The sequence below is a fragment of the Danio rerio genome, chromosome 11 (assembly GCF_052040795.2).
Source record: "Danio rerio strain M-AB ecotype USA chromosome 11, GRCz13ab, whole genome shotgun sequence".
Taxonomy (NCBI): Eukaryota; Metazoa; Chordata; class Actinopteri; order Cypriniformes; family Danionidae; genus Danio; species Danio rerio.
The window spans coordinates 8,391,839-8,410,898 of NC_141031.1; the positions used below are offsets into that span (position 1 = coordinate 8,391,839).

At 35.4% G+C, this 19,060-nt stretch overlaps 1 protein-coding gene across 2 annotated transcripts in view; it reads right to left on the reverse strand.

Annotated features, from left to right (window-relative positions):
• Nucleotides 1-732: 732 nt before the first annotated feature.
• The window catches only part of si:dkey-211e20.8, a 31,778-nt gene continuing 13,450 nt past the window's right edge, over nt 733-19,060 (reverse strand). Inside the window, exons 2-10 of one of the 2 annotated variants that reach the window (XM_087273242.1) lie at nt 10,059-10,433; nt 8,284-8,430; nt 6,641-7,029; nt 5,155-6,435; nt 4,697-4,791; nt 4,517-4,567; nt 3,000-3,492; nt 1,978-2,086; nt 733-1,681 (exon numbers count right to left, since the gene is read on the reverse strand). In XM_087273242.1, coding sequence (XP_087129368.1) covers nt 1,980-2,086; nt 3,000-3,492; nt 4,517-4,567; nt 4,697-4,791; nt 5,155-6,435; nt 6,641 — 2,028 coding nt within the window. In that variant the 5' untranslated portion in view covers nt 6,642-7,029; nt 8,284-8,430; nt 10,059-10,433 and the 3' untranslated portion in view covers nt 733-1,681; nt 1,978-1,979. Of the gene's footprint in view, nt 1,682-1,977; nt 2,087-2,999; nt 3,493-4,516; nt 4,568-4,696; nt 4,792-5,154; nt 7,030-8,283; nt 8,431-10,058; nt 10,738-13,111; nt 14,649-19,060 lie in introns of those variants that run through there. The other variant, XM_087273241.1, reaches the window with a different exon arrangement.

Genomic DNA, 19,060 nt, shown 5'->3' on the forward strand with positions numbered 1-19,060 from the left:
TTAACATAAATTTTCCATTTTTTAGCAATTTTTAAAAAGTGACTCAAAAGAGCAGTGGCTGCAGGCTTCACTCAGTAGAGTAAATTGCTAGCTCAGATTGTTTTTCATAACAGTTATTTTACTGATGTTTGTCAACATTTTTCTGATCCTTCCTTTACCAAACAACTGATGAATTCTCCGTTGTAAGCGTGAGTATTCCAGAAGCACTCGAACAGCACATGGCTGGTCTATAATGCTGAGGTATTTTTGAAACTCTTGAGTTTCATCTTTGGGTAGAGACAATAGCACTAACTTTCCTTCACACTTCCAATAATATCCAGCTGAGCACAGCGTGACTTCATACAACCGTCTGCTACAGTGTGTGTCTAGCCTGTTTCTTTGCTACTGTGCTAGTGGACCAGAACGCAGGTTTCAATTTTCCCGGGTTTGCGCGCGCAACAGCTGGGCGGGGCTTAAGTTTTGTATCCACGTCACGCAGAAACAGCTCACTCGTTATCCAGATGATTCATTTAAAGTACTAGGAGTCGACTCTTTTATAAATTAATCAATAATTTTAAACACTGCGCACTTTCAGATTTAAACCTTAGCTGGATATTTCACTTCACTTAGAGCTGTTACACACTTCATGGAAGGTCATTTACAAAAACCCATAATAGGGGCTCTTTAAAGTAAAAATCCATTTTAAAGTTAATATAAATTAATTCTAAAAAGTAACTTCCTTGCAAAAAGTAATTTTATTGAAGAGATTTTTATTAAGAAATGTACTTTTACTTACATCATCTCGCTTCATTTTATGTTGTCATGTGCACAGTAGAAAACAAGATTCTCTGTTCAATCAAGTTCTTTGCTTTCAACAATAAAATGTTATACATAAATATATGGAAAAATAAATACATATAAATACCTCTATACACTACCGGCCATAAGTTTGGGGTCAGTAAAATGTTTAAATGTTTTAAAATAAGCTTCTCCTGCTCACCAAAGCTGTGTTTCATCAAAAATGCAGTACAAATTGTGAAATGTTATTCCACTATAAAATAACTGTTAAAATGTATTTGATCATTTAATTTAATCATTTATTCCAGTAATTTTAAAGATGAATTTTCAGCATCATTACTCCAGTCTTCAGAGTCACTTGATCCTATTAATGGTAACAGTAATAAAAGCAAAAATGACTGATCAATGATTTCATTTGCAACTACATACAATAAGTAATAAATCAATATTTACAGAATCATTTTCTTTAACACCCCCCACCGCCAAACTTTTGACCAGTAGTGTCATAAACAGCATAAAGTGTAAAAGTGCAAACTGTATATCTAAATAAATAAACATACACATAATATACTCTAATATATACATAAACAGTGCAAAAATAAATCTTATTTCTGATATGTACATGTCAATTCATCTTTATTTACAAAACTTATACAATGCAAATGTTGTCAAAGCAGCTTAACAAATGTCTCTGTTGAAATTCAGTTCAGTGTAATGTCTCTGCTGAAGGCCGATCCCATGGAGAGTAGCTCAAAAGAGGCAGTTTCCTGGGGAAACGCTGATCCTGTAGTGTTTATGAGCACAGACGGTGGTCCTGGATCGGGAAAAGCTTCTTTATAGATGAGTTTTGATGATTTATTGAACGTTTTTTGTTGAAGATTTTGCTGCTTTGTGTGTGAAGTTCCTAAATGAGGAAAAATAAAAGAAGAAAAAATTCAGATTTTCAGAAAATTAATCATTTTAAATGTTTTCATTGTCACAGTTTTTTTTAAACATCTTCAAATATTTGAATATATATATTTTTTTTATTAACGGTGTTGCTAAACATGTTTAATACTTGAGTTTTAAGTGCACTTAAATATGTTACACATTAGCAAAAGTGAAGATGATTAATAAAAAATCTAAAACTAAGGTGACATCATCAGCTTTGTGTGTGCCAGTATTAGAAAAGTTGTTTCCTACTGGATCAGTTGTATTTACCTTCATCCCTGCTCCTCCATCTCCTGCTTCTTCATCCACTGGTGCTGTAAGACGTCCCCCAATGTTGACAATTTCCTATCCATGCACTTTTCTATCAGATCCCTGCAGTCTGTACAAGGAGAAAGAGATAGTTAATCAAGACAGTATAAGACATTAAAGCTGACATTTATAAAGATATCTTCTGAAATTTGTTATTAAAAAAGCTACTGGAGAGTCCTGGAGGGTCTGTGTCCTGCAGAGTTTTGCTTAAACTCTAATCAAACACTTCTGAAGCAAGTTAACCAATGGCTATGTCTGAAATCGCAGCCCTGTACCCTTAAATGAATTAATGAATACATTTATTTAATTGTAAAAATAACATTCCTATACATGACAAATAAAACTACAGTGTTTCATTACTAGCATACAGCTTGTTGTGTTAAATAACTTGGGTCTAACCAAGCAGAATCCAATCCATCTGAGGGGTTTATCAACCAGAAAAGCACAAACAAAACTGCTTCAATTGACTTATTTGTGTACATTCACTCCTTTAAATACACTAATTTACTAGACTAACGTAAGGAGTAGTAGATGAGGGTATAGGGTAGGGGTGGCCAGCCCTGTTCCTGGAGAGTCACCTTCCTGCAGATATCAGTTGCTACCCATATCAAACACACCTGAACCAATTAATTAGGACCTGAACACTGTGTGATAATTAGAGGCAGGTGTGTTTGATATGGGTTGCAACTGAAATCTGCAGGAAGGTAGATCTCCATGAACAGGGTTGGCCACCCCTGATATAGGGGGTGATTCTGAATACAGTGAATGACAAGATCACTTAAGGATTAAATTTAAAGGTAAACTCTGTAGGGCAGTGGCCCCCCAGGACTGAAGTTGCTCATTCATTAGCTATTACACAAGGTGTCGTTAGATTCCTTAATAAAGTCAAACATTTCCTAGGATCAGCAATGCTAAGCTCTTCCTGTAGTCATGAGACTACAACAGGTTGAGGTTTTGGCATGTAAATTTGTCTTTTCACTTACCACTGGATACACTGGGACTAATCATAAGGAGACGCTCCGTTCCTGAAATGCTGTACTCTGGATGTTTTCCATGCACCATTAAATACAGCATGTAGCCTACGGTCCGGATGTTTGCCAAGACGACAGCTTGATAATTTTCTGCTCTGAGATTGGTAGCACAACCGAAGTCAATCAGCTTGAGCTCCACCTTCGTTGTGTTGACTAGGATGTTGTCAGCATGCATGTCGTTGTGGGAAACATCATGGTCAATGCAGTGCTGAATTGCCTGGACTAACTGGTGCAGCAGGGAACGTGCAACCCCTTCTGACAGTTTGACATGCATGATTATATAGTCCCGCAGAGATACGCAAGGTTGGGGGTACTCCATGACGAGTGAAATGAATCCAGGTTGATCAAACCACTCATACATTTCTATCACATGCTTGCTTGCTGAAGGATGTTTCAGCATTAGCATATACGCTGCTTCTTTACACACAGGTCTGGAACAACCAGGCTGCAGAGAAAAAGAAAACAAGGGTTAGTAGTTGTACATCTGAGGAAAAATTGGTACTATTTAAATGATTAGTTTACCTGAAAATTAAAATACTGTTATTATTTACTTTTTTTCATGTCATTTCAATCCCCTGAAACCTTCATTCATCTTTCCGAACACAAATTAAGGCATTTTAAATTAAATCTGAGAGCTCCCTCATCCCCCACACACAGGAACGGTCCTGAGGTGCTCAAAGTCCAGAAAAGGAGACAAGGAGTATCTTCAGTGGTTCAACTGTAATCATACGATGCTCCAAGAACACTAAAATAAGAACTGTAAAAACAACTGACTTTGCCAGAGTCTTCTACATCAGACTGGGGTGTGCATTTACTACAGGTAATAGGACTCTGACAAAACATCATACTGCCTGTAGAAAACATGTACCCTGACCTGATGCAGGAGAGAAAACATTGGCAAACTAATTTGTTTTTACAGTTTTTTGGCAGACAAAGGTGTTTCAGCAGCTTCGTATGATTGTAGTGGAACCACTGAAGTTTCATGAACTGTTCAGACAATGGTTTTGGTTTTTTTTCTGAATTTGAGCTTCTCAGGACGCTTACCGTCTACAGCAGAAGAGAAAGCTCTTAAATCTGAAATATCTTTTGTGTTCTGATGAGGAACAAAAGTCTCAGAGGATTGGAATTACAGGGTGAGTAAACAATGATTTAATGCTTGGGCAAACTTATCCTTTACATGTATTTTACCCTGCTTTAGTACTTTTGTATATGATCAACAAGGCTTTCCAGCTCTTTTCTCTTACAGTGCTCCTACATAATACAGTAAATGTTCACATTAATCAAAATTCAGCATGAAGCACAGCTCATCCTGAAGTCACCATAAAATAATTTTCTTCAGCTTGAACATGGGAGAAGTTTTCATACAGATTCATATGGCTGCTTTTTGACTTTTGAAATTGAACTATGCAACCATAAATGTGTCCAAACCATTAAAGAATTAAATGATAAGTGAAGTTTTGCCAACTTACAACAGAGATGTAACGTGGATTGCTTCTCTGCGGAATCTTCTTGATGGCAACCTAAAAAAAGAAAACACAATAATTAATTTTTTCACATTATTCAATCTGTAATTTGTTTAATACATATTCAAGTTTGGATCAAGTGAACAGGTTACATAAGAAGCCAATTGAACAGTAAGAGAATTTTACCTGCTTGCCATCAGATTTACGAACTGCTTTGTATGTTGAGCCAAAGCTCCCAGATCCTATCATTTCTCCAAAGCCGTAGAGACCAATCAAAGATCCTGAAAAAAAGAAGAAGAGGTTATTCTCTTATACTGACAAACTAACCTTACATCAGTTGTTCTCAATTTTGACCCTTGGGCCCCCACACACACATTTTGGATGTCTTTGTTATTTAACACACAAGGATAAGTTAATGAGCTGATGATCAGAATCAGGTGTGTTAAGTAAGGAAGACTTACAAAATGTGCAGTGCAGGGTAGCCAGAGGCCCGAAGTTGAGAACAACTGCCTTAAATTAACAAGTATGTTACAGTAGCATCTATAATATTACTGTTTCCATCAAATTAAATAAACAAAATTTCATGAATTTGATTCTGCATTTATGTTTTGTATGTGATTTCAGAGTGCTGTTAGCACACTCACCAGTATTTGGCTCAAAATTAGGGGCTCCTAAGGCAGATGAGGACCTTGCATTGGACGTGTCTTGGAGACTAGATGGTCCAGGCACAGGCTCTGGTTCCTGATCTACCATGTTCTGAACTACAGATGGTCCAGCAACGGGGTCTGTATCTGGATTTAAACTGGCTCTGAGACGATTTCGTCCAAGGGCAAACTCTAGCTCAGGAACAAAAGTGTACCAAAGCCAAGACAGTCCAAGTAGAGGCTCTTGATCTGGATCAAGATCAACAGTATTCCGGTTCCTGGATACTTCAGGTACAGGCACTGGATCAGAATAAACAGTACTCCAGGGCTTAGACATTCCAGGTACATTTTCTGGATCTGGATCAACAGAGTTCCGGAGACCATGCACTCCAGGGGCAGGCTCTGGATCTAAATCAACAGTGTTCCTGACCCAAGGTGCTCTAGAAAACAGCTCTGGATCTGGATTTAAAGTGTACCAGAGACGGAACAGTCCAAGGACAAACGGTGTCACTGGACGCACATTGTTCCAAAGCCAAGACAGCCAAGAGACAGGCTCTGAATCTGGACCAACAGTGTTCTGAGGACCAGGCACTTTGGAGACAAGCTCTGGATCTAGATCAACAGTGTTCAGAGGACCAGGCACTTCAGGGACAGGCTCTGGATCTAGATCAACAGTGTTCCGAGGACCTGGCACTTCAGGAACAGCCTCTGGATCTAGATCAACAGTGTTCCGAGGACCAGGCACCTCAGGAAAAGGCTCTGGATCTAGATCAACAGTGTTTTGAGGAACAAGCACTTCAGAGACAGGCTCTGGATCTGGATCAACAGTGTTCCGAGGACCAGGCACTTCAGGAACAGGCTCTGGTTCTGGATCAACAGTTGTCCGAGGACCAGGCACTTCAGGAACAGGCTCTGGAGCAAAAGAGTTCTGTAAATCAGACACCCCAGGGACAGGCACTGGATCAACAGTGTTTCGAAGACCCGACACTCTAGGGACAGGCTCTGGATCTGGATCAACAGTGTTCCTAGGACCAGGCACTTCAGGAACAGGTTCTGGATCTGGATCAACAGTGTCCCTAGGACTAGGCACTTCAGGAACAGGCTCTGGATCAACAGAGTTCTGTATATCAGACACCCCAAAGACAGGCACTGGATCAACAGTGTTTCTGAGAACAGACACTCTAGAGACAGGCTCTGGATTTGGATCAACTGTGTACTGAAGCCCAAACACTCCAGAGACAGATTTTGGATCTGGATCAACAGAGTTACAGAGACCAGACACTCCAGGGACAGGCTCTGGGTCTGGATCAACAGTGTTCCAGAGCCCAAACACTCCAGAGACAGATTTTGGATCTGGATCAACAGAGTTACAGAGACCAGACACTCCAGGGACAGGCTCTGGATCTGGATCAACAGTGTTCCAGAGCCCAGACACTCTAGGGACAGGCTCTAGATCTGGATCAACAGTGTTCCAGAGCCCAGACACTCCAGGGACAGGCTCTGGATCTGGATCAACAGTGTTCCAGAGCCCAGACACTCTAGGGACAGGCTCTAGATCTGGATCAACAGTGTTCCAGAGCCCAGACACTCCAGGGACAGGCTCTAGATCTGGATCAACAGAGTAACAGAGACCAGATACTCCAGGGACAGGCTCTAAATCTGGACCAACAGAGTTCCAGATCCAAGAAGGTCTAGCGACATTCTCTGTATCTGAATCAGTCTCTAGGTCTGGATTAGTTGTTTGTGGATTCTCCTGTGGTGTTTGTGGTTCCACGCTTATCTGTCTGCAGCAGAGGAAAGGTTTCTTTATGGCCTTCCACACTCTCTTGAAGAAAGCACGGATTTTGCTCCACCTGCTGCCTTGTATTTGAATTCCTAAATTAAAAAGAAGACAAAAAAGAAAACATGACAATCTGTTATTGTTTAGGCTATTAAGTATATATAAATAAAACATATTAAAAAATAACAAGATATAGGGTGACTTTTCCCTAAGTGGGGACAAGCTGTAGTGTTTGTATAACCCTAAATAACAAAATTAGACATAAGAGTCATTTAAAAACTTAATTTTGAAATACTTAATTTTCTGATGAATTTTGGTATAAAAAGGAAATCAAATGAAGTGTTTAAGCTATTCCTAAACATACATACAAACATGGTCAAAATTATTAGCCCTCTTGTGATTTAATGAGATTTTTTTTCATGATGTTTTTAAACTTAAGTTTAAAAAACTATTTTACAAGATACTAGTATTCAGCTGAAAATGCTTAAAGACACTACTATGATAATTAGGTTAGAATAATTAGGCAAGTCATTGGACAACAGTGGTTTGTTCTATAAAGAATAATACAATTTATATATATATATATATATATATATATATATATATATATATATATATATATATATATATATATATATATATATATATATATATATATATATTCTCTTAAAGTGGCTAATATTATTAAACTTAAACTGTTAAAAAGCTACTTTTATTCCAGCCAAACAAAATAAAAAAGGCTTCCACAAAAGAAATATTATTATAGGAAATTAATGTTGTAACATCACAAATCTCATGGTTTGGATAACATGATTTTAGTCACCGATCGGCTAAATTTTTTTAGGTCAAAGAGGGATAAATGTAATTTTTTGTCCATTTATTACAAGTGCAAAACAGCAAGGAAGATTTGCTTTTAACAAAAATAATTTTTAGAGTCTGATTTTGTAAGTTGAGAACACAATTAAATATATTATTAAAATCTATTCAATTTACTCAATGTATTATTTGCAGCTTTTCTTTTTCAATGTTAATATAACATGTCCTGTGAATTTTGAAATAGTATTTTGAATATGAATTTGTTGTTTTGGATAGGCCACCTTTAAAAAAGTCTCACTTGAGGCCAATTTATCTTATAGAACAACATGTAATCATTGTGTTAATATTAATCATTTCTCATTTTTGTTTAATATGTCGAGTTCCTTGTTTTTTTATATATTTAATTTAATTCCCTAATACTTATGTCTTTACCCTGTTTTTACCTTTTTATTTTACTTAAAGAGATTAAGTATCCTAATTCCCATTAATAAAATGTTCATATTTTACAGTGAAGAGGTTGCTAATTATCTCACCGGTTGTGTTTTCCTCCATGGTGTTATCGGGAAAAGGGTCATCGGGCATCTCATCTGGTGCTGTACCGACATCTGAAGCCACAGTCCAGTCATCGTCCAGCCAGAGACAGAAATCACTGCAAAAGCTGATGATCTCCATATGTGACCCTAAATAACAAAATTAGCCATAAGAGTCATAAAACAACAACAACTGTAATTTATTCATTACAAAATGTCTTCATGGAACATGATCATTACTTAATTTTCCGATGATCGTTGAGATAAAAAGGAAAATTATTTATTTTAGTCTATTCCTAAAGATTACCACACACACACACACACACACACACACACACACACACACACACACACACAGAAATACATTAAGTGTGATGTATATTAGGGTCTTTCCTGGCTAATAAAATAAGGCAGAGGTGATATCTCAATCATTAATTCTTTGCTACTTGAAAGAAACAGATTTTGTATTATTCTTGTAATCTTATCAAGTAAAATATTATCTTACTTAAAAAGGCTAACATTTATAGTAATAAAGTATATAAAATTTTTGACTGATTGTTGGTGGTTTTCCCTTGTTGGGAAGAAATAAAATGTGTCATTTTTACTGTTCATCATCAGTTGACAGCATTAACCCTTTAGATTTTTCCTGTGCAAATAAGATTCTGGCTTTTATATGGAGCTCTATGGAGTAAAACAGCAGATTATAGTGTTTGTGCATAAATACACTCACTATGTTTACTATCCTCTGAGAGCTAACTTGCTTATTTTAATTTTTTCAGACATATGTCTCTTTTACACACGCACGCACACACACACACACACACACACACACACACACATTATTCCATATAGAGGGAAAACTCTGCAAACTGGACTGAAGCAGTTTTAGTTTACTAGAACTTCAGCTGTGTTATGCTGCTTTGACACAGTCTACATAGTAAAAGCACTTTAGAAACAACATTGAATTGAACAGAAGGCAGAAACTAAGCCTTTTTGCACTGCAACTGATGAGTAAAAAATAAACTCTGAACTTTTCCCAACAAGAAAATCAAGCAACAGTCAAAACTGCATTATTAGATGGTGTCATGTCTTTGCTATCAAAAACTGACTTCATTAATGGGGCAAAATCAGCCACGAACGTAGCAAAATTCTTTCCCAGAGTATTGTTGTATGTCAGAAAATATTTTAAGCATTTCCCAAAATATCTGTTAAAATAAGATTTGAAAATCATTCAATATGCAGAAACAGAAAATTGTGGCCAAATTAAACATTTGATTTCACACCGATTAAACTCTTTGCTATGGTTTGAGCCCTTTATGCTGCACAAAGCTTATTTCTCAAACAAAATAAAAATTCAACCAGATGAAATTATACAATAAGACCAGTACCAAAACTAGTTTTTTTAAAATCGAAAAATTAAGCCTTGTGCAATATAAAGGGCAAATATTTATGTCTATCTGACATATTTTTGACTCAAACTATAGCAGGAGCAAAGAGTTTAATTGGTTTGAAACCAATTGTTTAACGTCAATGAATGTCTAACGTCAAACTAACTTTAAGGTTAGGGATATCTGAGGCCAGAGTCTTAATTCAGGGCAATTCACCTCACACTTTTCTCATCCTAAACCCCATTATTGACAATTTCTCATGTTTTGTTTTATATGTTATGTTTCTTAAGTCATATATTAAATTAATTTCATCCCCTAATACTTTCTCTTTGCCCAGTTTTATCATTTTTTAAAAACCTAGAAAGCTTGGGTGGTTGCTGACAGTCTTACCGGTTGTATTTTTCTTGTCATTGACAGTAAAAGGCTTATCAAATGCTTTGTCGGCATCTGAAGCCATTGTCGAATCCTCCTCGTCGAGCCAGGGACAGAAGTTGGTGCAGAATCCAATGTTCTCCAGCCATGTTTTCGTCCCTTCAGTCTCTCCTTCGACACACACGGGCGTTGTTGCTGCCATCGCGTGGACAAACATAAAATTAGTTTTCTCACTCATAATCCTGTTTACTCAGAAAATAAGTTAGTCAATAGATATTCGCAAATCCAAAGATTTGCGCGAGGTTTCTGCAAACGCGTCTTCACTCAATTCAGAATATCAATTAAATGAAGGGTGTGGCAGCACCGAATAGCGATGGCGTCATTTTTGGAATGCTTCGAACAGTTGCAGCTTGCTTCAAACAGCTTACGAGTTTGTAGTTTTTTTGCTTAAAACTACAAAGGCGATTTTCAAATATTACTCAACTAGGACTGTTCACATCTGAAGTTGCCACTAAACCACATAACCACTACAGTCAGCGATAGCTCATCAATGTCAAAATGCTAGCCAATCACATCAAAAAGGCGGGCTTTACAGTTCGCAGAGGATTTATATAAAAACGATTACAAATTGATTGCCAAAAATACAAAATTAGTGCTCAAGTTCAAAAATATGAATGTTTGCGACGGATATTGAATACTATAGCACAGTGGTTCTCAAACTTTTTTCACCAAGTACCACCTTAGAAAAAAATCGCCTCTCCAAGTACCACCTTATGACGCTATTTTTTAACCAGTATTAAAAAATAGCGTCGTAAGCCTAATTAAGCAGCTACAGGTGTGCACAGTTTAAAAACGATGCAGATTACTTCCTATTAGTAAGAATATGTATTATTGTCAGTCACTTTAAACATTTGAAATAGTCTGAACATTAACTGTGCTTGCAGATAAAAAAAAAAAGTTTTGGTTAAAATGTGCTTTTAAAAGTTCATAAAAAAATGGCGCTGTTCTTAAAAAGTAAAAAGAAAACTGCTGTACTTAAATCTAAAGTATAGTAGCCTATTCATCAAAAGCTGGAAATGCTGCTTGGACCTTATAATAGGCTATATGTCATACTCCTACACTTTCAGACAAATCTTGAAATAAATGTTAAATGTACATATGACAGGGTTCATACAGGCACAGCCTAATGAAAGTCAATTCCAGCACCTATTTTTTTTTTCAAGACTGACATGCTATGTATTGAAGACCTGAAATGTATTCTCAGCAACCCATAAAACATTGCATAGGAATAGATACAAATAAAAACCATTAATAATAATATTTATTAATCATATATTAATAATAAAATAAATCTGCACTAAGTGCTTGTGAAATCTTTTTTGTACTCAAGTAAAAATACACTGCTAAAATAACAAAAATTTAAGTAAATAATACTAATATTAGGTAAAAGTACAAATTACTCTTTTAAAAAGTACTAGTTGATTATTTTTGAAAAAAAATCTGATTTTCATTATGAAATCACTTTTTTTTTAAGTGTAAACCTAATTTAATGGTTTGATTGCTTACATCCCAAAGCTACATGTATAATTTGCACTAACAAAGGAAGTATAGTCAATTTTTCCTTTCATGACAATTAATCTTTTTCAATAGCACTGGTAAAACTACCAAATAATCTTTAAGGCCATAGAGACACTTTTTGCCTATTTTTCAAAATATATATATTTAAGCTTTGAAAGGTTAAATTAAAGTATATGGTAAAAAGATTTAAATTTAGCCTTTTATTTACATATTTTACACTATTTTCTTTACAATATGGCAAATTTGTTTCTTAAATAGCTGTAGATCACATGTAGATTTTATTTTACACTTGATCTTAATCTAAAATAGAAACGTAAAAAAATACAAGTACACTGTCAGTAAAAAAATAAAACAAATGACTTCATTTTACTTGAGGTATTTGAAATATGACGACACTACATTTATCAAAGCAGTGCTTTAAGAGCCTTATTGTAAATTGTGATAAATAAACAATAAGTAGGCTAACAATGGATTGCTTTGACCTGTAATGCTTTAAGACAGATCAGAATACAGCTAAATGTATAAATCACACAAATACCTCATCCAGAAACATTTCAAGCATAATTATTTTGTCGTAAAGAAATAAAAAATGTTCCACCTTTGCTAAAAGTAAGTTTCACTTCACAACACAGCCAAATAACAAGACCATTAGCATTGTCATCGATCATGAATCAATCTAATTCTAAATATTTGATAAATTTGAATACTTTTGACTAAATTTAGTTAAGGAGCAAAGATAAATAATGTCTACTTTAATAGTGGAAAGATCGCGATTGTATTCTATCTGAGCACACACGCGATCATGAGAGGTCTTGCAGTTCATTTCAAAAAAGCCTATTTAAGAGCTCGCATATCTGTTTTAGCGATTTGCGTACATGAATGCGCTCTCGTGTTAAAATAAAGCACTCGCCGCATTTGCAGAAATGAGTAATTGCGCAATACCTCCATTCCCGCGCCGCCATTCATACTGTGTTTAGAGGAGTGACAGGTCAGAGGCGAGTCGACTGGCTGTCGGAGAGCGAAACGTGTATGAAGATCATCAAATAGGCAGGAAATATGTCCGCGGTTTAATTACTCTGCTAGACATCTCTGTAGTAAAAACATCCGAGAAGCATTATGCCAACAAAACATTTGTTTTTAAGTTGTTTTTTTCTGTCTCTGCAACACAGAAATCATTTGTCCCGCCCTTACGTTTCACGCAACTAGACAAGGTCGACTGTGATTGGCCACTTTTCATGTCAGTCAGATCACGCTTCAGAATCAATTCTTAAACTTCGGAAACTGATTTTCAGCAGCTTATGACACAATGCACTAAAATAAACACTCTAAGCACAGCGTTGTGATCGTACGCTTCACAAAACAGCCAATGCTGATCACATCAATGTTATATTACGCATTAAAGGATTAAAGTGTTAATTGTTTCTTTCATTATTCAGCGATTACTCCGCGTACCACTAGGAGGAGTGGTACGCGTACCACAGTTTGAGAACCACTGCTATAGCACAATACTGAAAAAAACATCTTCTCCGTGAGCGCCATTTTTCCATGTGCTAACGAAATTATGTTTTTAAAATGGTGGAAATATAACAACTTTGAGTCTTTGTGCGCAGGTAATAATTTCTTTATTTAATATAGAGTTTAGCTATTTACTTAGTTTTTTATTTATATCCATGTATATGTGCATTTTCTATCATTTTAAGTTCAATGCTTTGTCTAAACTTTTTTGCAGAGGATTTAAATGGTGGTTTTACTAAGAAACATTTCGTGATGTAAACTGAAGGTGTTTTGTATTTAGTGTTTTATATTCAGTCCTTATATTCAGACCTATTCCTTCTGAATGACATGTAGATAGTGAAAAAGGTGACATTGAATTGTTAAAAGAAAACATCAGTTTAATTGTGATGGAGAAACACATTTCACAGTTTCACATTATAATGTTTAGTTTTTACTGTCAAAAGCAGCAGAGCTATAACTTGACCATTTGTCTCCTACTGCTCTGTGTGCAGACATCAAAAAGTTCTGACTTCATCCATAAGTGTGTGTTGATGGAGAGTGGAAAAACTGGGTCCAAAGAGTGCCTAGGTCGCACACACACACACACACACACACACACACACACACACACACACACACACACACACACACACACACACAAATGTAGTTTGTAATTTTGTTTGCAATACTCTTTCTATTCCTAAAGATGTTCAATGACCAAACTCTCATTTTAACGGCCATAGACTAACTGTTTAATAATGAAAGAAAATGTTTGTTTAAATGCACCAAAAATTATTGACTATATTCACTGAGAAATGGATATGGGGTAAGCAAAATAATCTTGTTTTTCCTTTTGAAGTGATTATTTTGCAGATTTAATATTTTACATATTTTGCTTGTTTTAAGGAAAAAAAATCTATTAATTTTGATAAATAATTTCTTCAAACAAGACATACTTGCTTGTACAGAAAATGTTTTTGATTTAAGAATTTTTAGATATTTGGACTAGAGACTAAAATCGAAGGAAGAAAAGCATTTTTTTATAATGTCATTGATTTTAAAATATTTCACATAAATAAATTAAAAAAAAACTTTTAGGCCTTAAAATCTTAATTTAACTGAAATGTTGTGTTTTACGTCTTATATAATTTTAAACAGGTCTTCATTTTGCTGTCCATGTAAAGGTACTAAATTGGGCCAACACCCATTCAATCACTTACATTTCATCTTAATAAAAGTTTTGTCAAAGATTTGCCTTTAAACTCTTATTTATTAACTTTATTTATCAACTCTATTTATATTTATATTTATGAACATATGGTTTAATTATCTTCCTTACAATAACAATTTAAATTTTCTTTTTAACTACACCATAACATTGTGTCTGACATTTTATTCATAATGGTGTTGAAGTCAGAATTATTAGCCCCCTTTTGATTTTTTACTTCTTTTTAAAATATTTTCCAAATGATTTTTAACAGAGCAAGGAAATTTTCACAGTATGTCTGATAATATTTTTTCTTCTGGAAAAAGTCTTATTTGTTTTATTTCAGCTAGAATAAAAGCAGATTTTAATTTAAAAAAAAAAATGTTGGGACAAAATTATTAGCCCCTTTAAGTTTTTTTTTTTTTTTCAATTGTCTACAGAACAAACCATCGTTTTACAATAACTTGCCTCATTACCCTAACCTGCGTAGTTCACCTAATTAACCTAGTTAAGCCTTTAAATGTCACTTTAAGCTGTATACAAGTGTCTTGAAAGATATATAGTCAAATATTATTTACTGTCAGCATGGCAAAGATAAAATAAATCAGTTATGAGAAATACGTTTTTAAAACTATTATGCTTAGAAATGTGCTGAAACAATCTTCCCTTCATTAATTATAATAAATTTGGGGAAAAAATAAACAGGGGTGATAATAATTCAGGGGGCTAATAATTCTGACTTCAACTGTATGTATATATATATATATATATATATATATATATATATATATATATATATATATATATATATATATATATATTTTTTTTTAATATATATATATATAAATATTTGCATAACCAAAGAATGTTTTATTGTTAACCAATGAATGTTTTTATGTTTGCTATTAAAATTCTTAAATTAAAAACAGCTCAAATGCCAACTTACACTTCAATTTAAAGAATTAAAAGATTTTAATGGATATTGTCAACATTTTTCAAATCAAATCATTTGTATTGTTACATTATCAACAGCATTATGTACTATGATGAGTAAAAATCTTAATTCATTGTGATCTTAAGGAGTTTTGAGTTGATTATTAAACTATTGTAAAAATAATAATTTTAATAAATTTTATTTGGGACAATTTTCTTACAACCCAAAGCACTATAAAAAAAAAAAAGATAAAAGTGAGACAATAAAAAGTACATAATAGAAGATAACAACAACCATGATCGTCAAAATTCTAATAACATATTCATGAGCAATTTTTAAGAGGTGTTTCATTTTCAAATAATTTAATAAATATATATTTTGTACAGTAGATGGCAGTAAATGTCCTAATTGGATTAAACATTATAGGTATAGTGGGTGAGTTTATTTGTTTTAAAATATCTCAAGTCTATTTTTTCAAAATTTTGCTGCACTAAATATTTTCACTTAAATTACAGATTTAGATTAGGCCACAAAACAAAAAAACACTGGCTCAGTCTTTTTTTAATAACCAGCATAGGCTGTTTTCCGTTAAGAATAAAAATAGCAGGCTACCTCTAATCGATTTCTCCACAAAAAATAAGCATAACATTTTTAATACAACATTTTTAAAGATGTCTTGAGCATTTGATACCTTAGCGCTTGTGTGCTTTCATTTTCTTCATCTCTCTCATGGTGAGTTCAGGTGAGGGAGTGTTTTGAATGAGTTAAACCAGGCATGCCCAAACTCGGCCCTGGAGGGCCGGTGTCCTGCAAAGTTTAGTTCCAACCCCAATCAGACACACCTGCACTAGCTAATTAAGCTCTTACCAGGCTTTCTAGAAATATCTTTGGAGGTGTGTTGAGGCAAGTTGGAGCTAAAATCTGCAGGACACCGGCCCTCCAGGACAGAGTTTGGACAACAGTGAGTTAAACTCTCCTTAGTTTAGTGTCACACTGGCACACAAATATCAGTATATATGTATTGGCTTTTTTGAAAGCATATTCCTATCTTACTGGGACGATAATGGTTGGACTGCACGATATATCGTTTCAGCATCAATATCGCAATGTGATCATTCACAATAGTTTATCGCAGAATATACAATATCGGGTCTAAATTATAATTGATAATTTTGCAAGTGTTTTAAGGCCTGTGATTGAATGAGAATTTTAAAAATGGTTTCTTTTTAACTTCAATAATGATTATTTTATTGAATTGTTTGTTCAACAGGGTGGCTCAGTGACTCAGTGGTTAGCATTGTTGCCTTACAGCAAGAAGGTCGCTGGTTCGAGTCTCGTCTAGGCCAGTAAGCATTTCTGTGTGGAGTTTGCAAGTTCTCCCAGTGTCAGTGTAGGTTTCCTCCGAGTGCTCCGGTTCCCGCCACAGTTCAAAGACGTGCGGTGCAGGTAAATTGAATTAACTAAATTGGCCGTAGTGAATGAGTGTGTGTGAATGTGAGAGTGTATGGGTGTTTCTTAGTAATAGATTGCAGCTGGAAGGGCGTAAAACATATGCTGGAATAGTTGACGGTTCATTCCGTTGTGATGACCCCTGATAAATAAGGGACTAAGCCAAAAGAAATTGAATGAATACAACAAAGACTGTCCAATATTTTTTTACATTTGATTACTTAATTACTGTTATTTAATTCTCCCCTACAGAATCATATCAATCTAAAATTATAAATTCCAAATAGACATTCAAGTCATTTAAAGAAATTAATACAATATAATTACAATACAATACAAAAATATGGCAATTTTGAAATATCGTACAGCCCTTAATGGCATTATACATTTGAATGAAAATTGAAGAACAGGTCTTATCAATGTTTTAAAGTAGAATGCCCTTAAATAGTGTAGCATACAGGGCTCGAAATGAACCTTTCTGCTTGGTAGCACCGGTGCTCCTAACTTAAAAAGTTGAGGCGCATCAGCCAAAATTTAGTCACACGTATAAGCACCGTTACTACAAGTTTTATACAAACATATTTATTCATTTAAAATCAACACTAATCAAACTAACAAGCAAAATATATATATGCATGCATGAGAAAAAAAATCTCGTTATCACAAGAAAATAGATTTTTTTAACATAACCGAGTGACCAAAAGGTACACGGAGCGCTCACCGGCCCTGCAAGCACTGCTTGACATAAATGAATCGGTTAACGGTGTAACTGTGCTGTTCTCACGCGTCATGTCTAATATTGCACTGATGCTTTTGACATATACTGTATCTTATTATATGCATACGTCATGTTAATAGCAATACTTTTCATGAGTAGCAATATTAGTTTACTCAGTGTAAGCTCGTTTGCGATGGTGTACGTGGTGTTCAATTTTACATATAGCTGCCCCTTGCATGGCGGACAGCATCTGGCGATTATATGAAGGATTAAACAGAAGCTCTCGTGCTAGATGTGGCACGAAACAGAATCAATAGAGAGGTTTGTGCAATTCAACTCAGATTTTAATAGTAAATTCAACAAAGGCAGTCTGTCAGTAATTCAGATGAAATACTCAGATCCGGTTCTTCAAAGCAAACTTAAAAGGGAACACCCACGGCCGTGGGCGAGAGAGCCGATCGGTCCGTGCCCACCACAGAGATGCGGGAACCACTGACCTCCGGATGCTGATGGTCAGAGCACAGTCAACAGGTGAGTAAGCAAGCTGCGGTACTCACAACATGAAACGATGAACACAGGAGGGATGATCGACAACCAGACGAGACGATACGAGACAAATGATGATGAAATCTGATATTGGTAAAAACTAATACACGGAGAGCAAACGCACAGAGTAACAATAATCTGACAACAGAGGGAGAAAATTGGGAGGTAGATATAGGAGTGTCAATAATGACAAAGCGAGAACAGGTGACTGCTGATCAGCGCTCGCGCTGATTGCAAGCGCTGACAGCTGGTAGGAGAAACACAGAAGGGAAAAGATTGACAATCAACAAACCAGATTCATGACAAGATGTGGCACAGAGTTACCTGAAAATTCCATCCCACAGACATTTTATAGCGGACTTGAAGCCAATTTAAGTAATTTATCCACTCTTCGAAAAGTGTAGATGGTGGATTAACATTCAGCACATGATCACTACTAAGATGTGTCATTATTTGTAACTTTAGATGCCATGGTTTCTAAAAGAAAATCTGTCAGTGTAATCTTCATTCTCATCTTCAGCGCTTTAGTTTTTTGCAGTAGAACAGTAGGAAGTGAGGTTTCCTATACCCATAGAGAGAACTATTTGTTGTTTGAATGGCTTCTCCAAATCGAACATTGCATTAGGTGATGCTTTGTACCTGGATGTTATCGATCTGCTGATGTGCTGGAGCACTGATTCAGAGGCTTTTGATGCCATTATATTGAATAGAGATTTTATTTCTTCCTGTTTTTATGGTCAGCCAGATGAAAATAGTAAGGGTGATTGCTTTGAAGTTCACAAGAGCCACAGTACATCAAGCCACATGATTTGAGGTTTGCTATTTGTGATTTTAGATGGAGAATTCAAATTTACACATTATCAATATTGGGAATAGGGGCAGCACAGTAGCTCAGTCGCAGCAAGAATGTCACTAATTCAAGTCCCGACTGGACCAGTTGTGATTTCTGTGTGGAGTTTCTGTGTGCATGTTCTCTCTGTGTTAACGTTGGTTTCCTTTGGGTGCTCCGGTTTCCCCCTATAGTCCAAAGACGGCATAACTGAATTGGATAAACAAAATTGTTGCGGCTGAAAGGGCATTCGCTGTGTAAAACA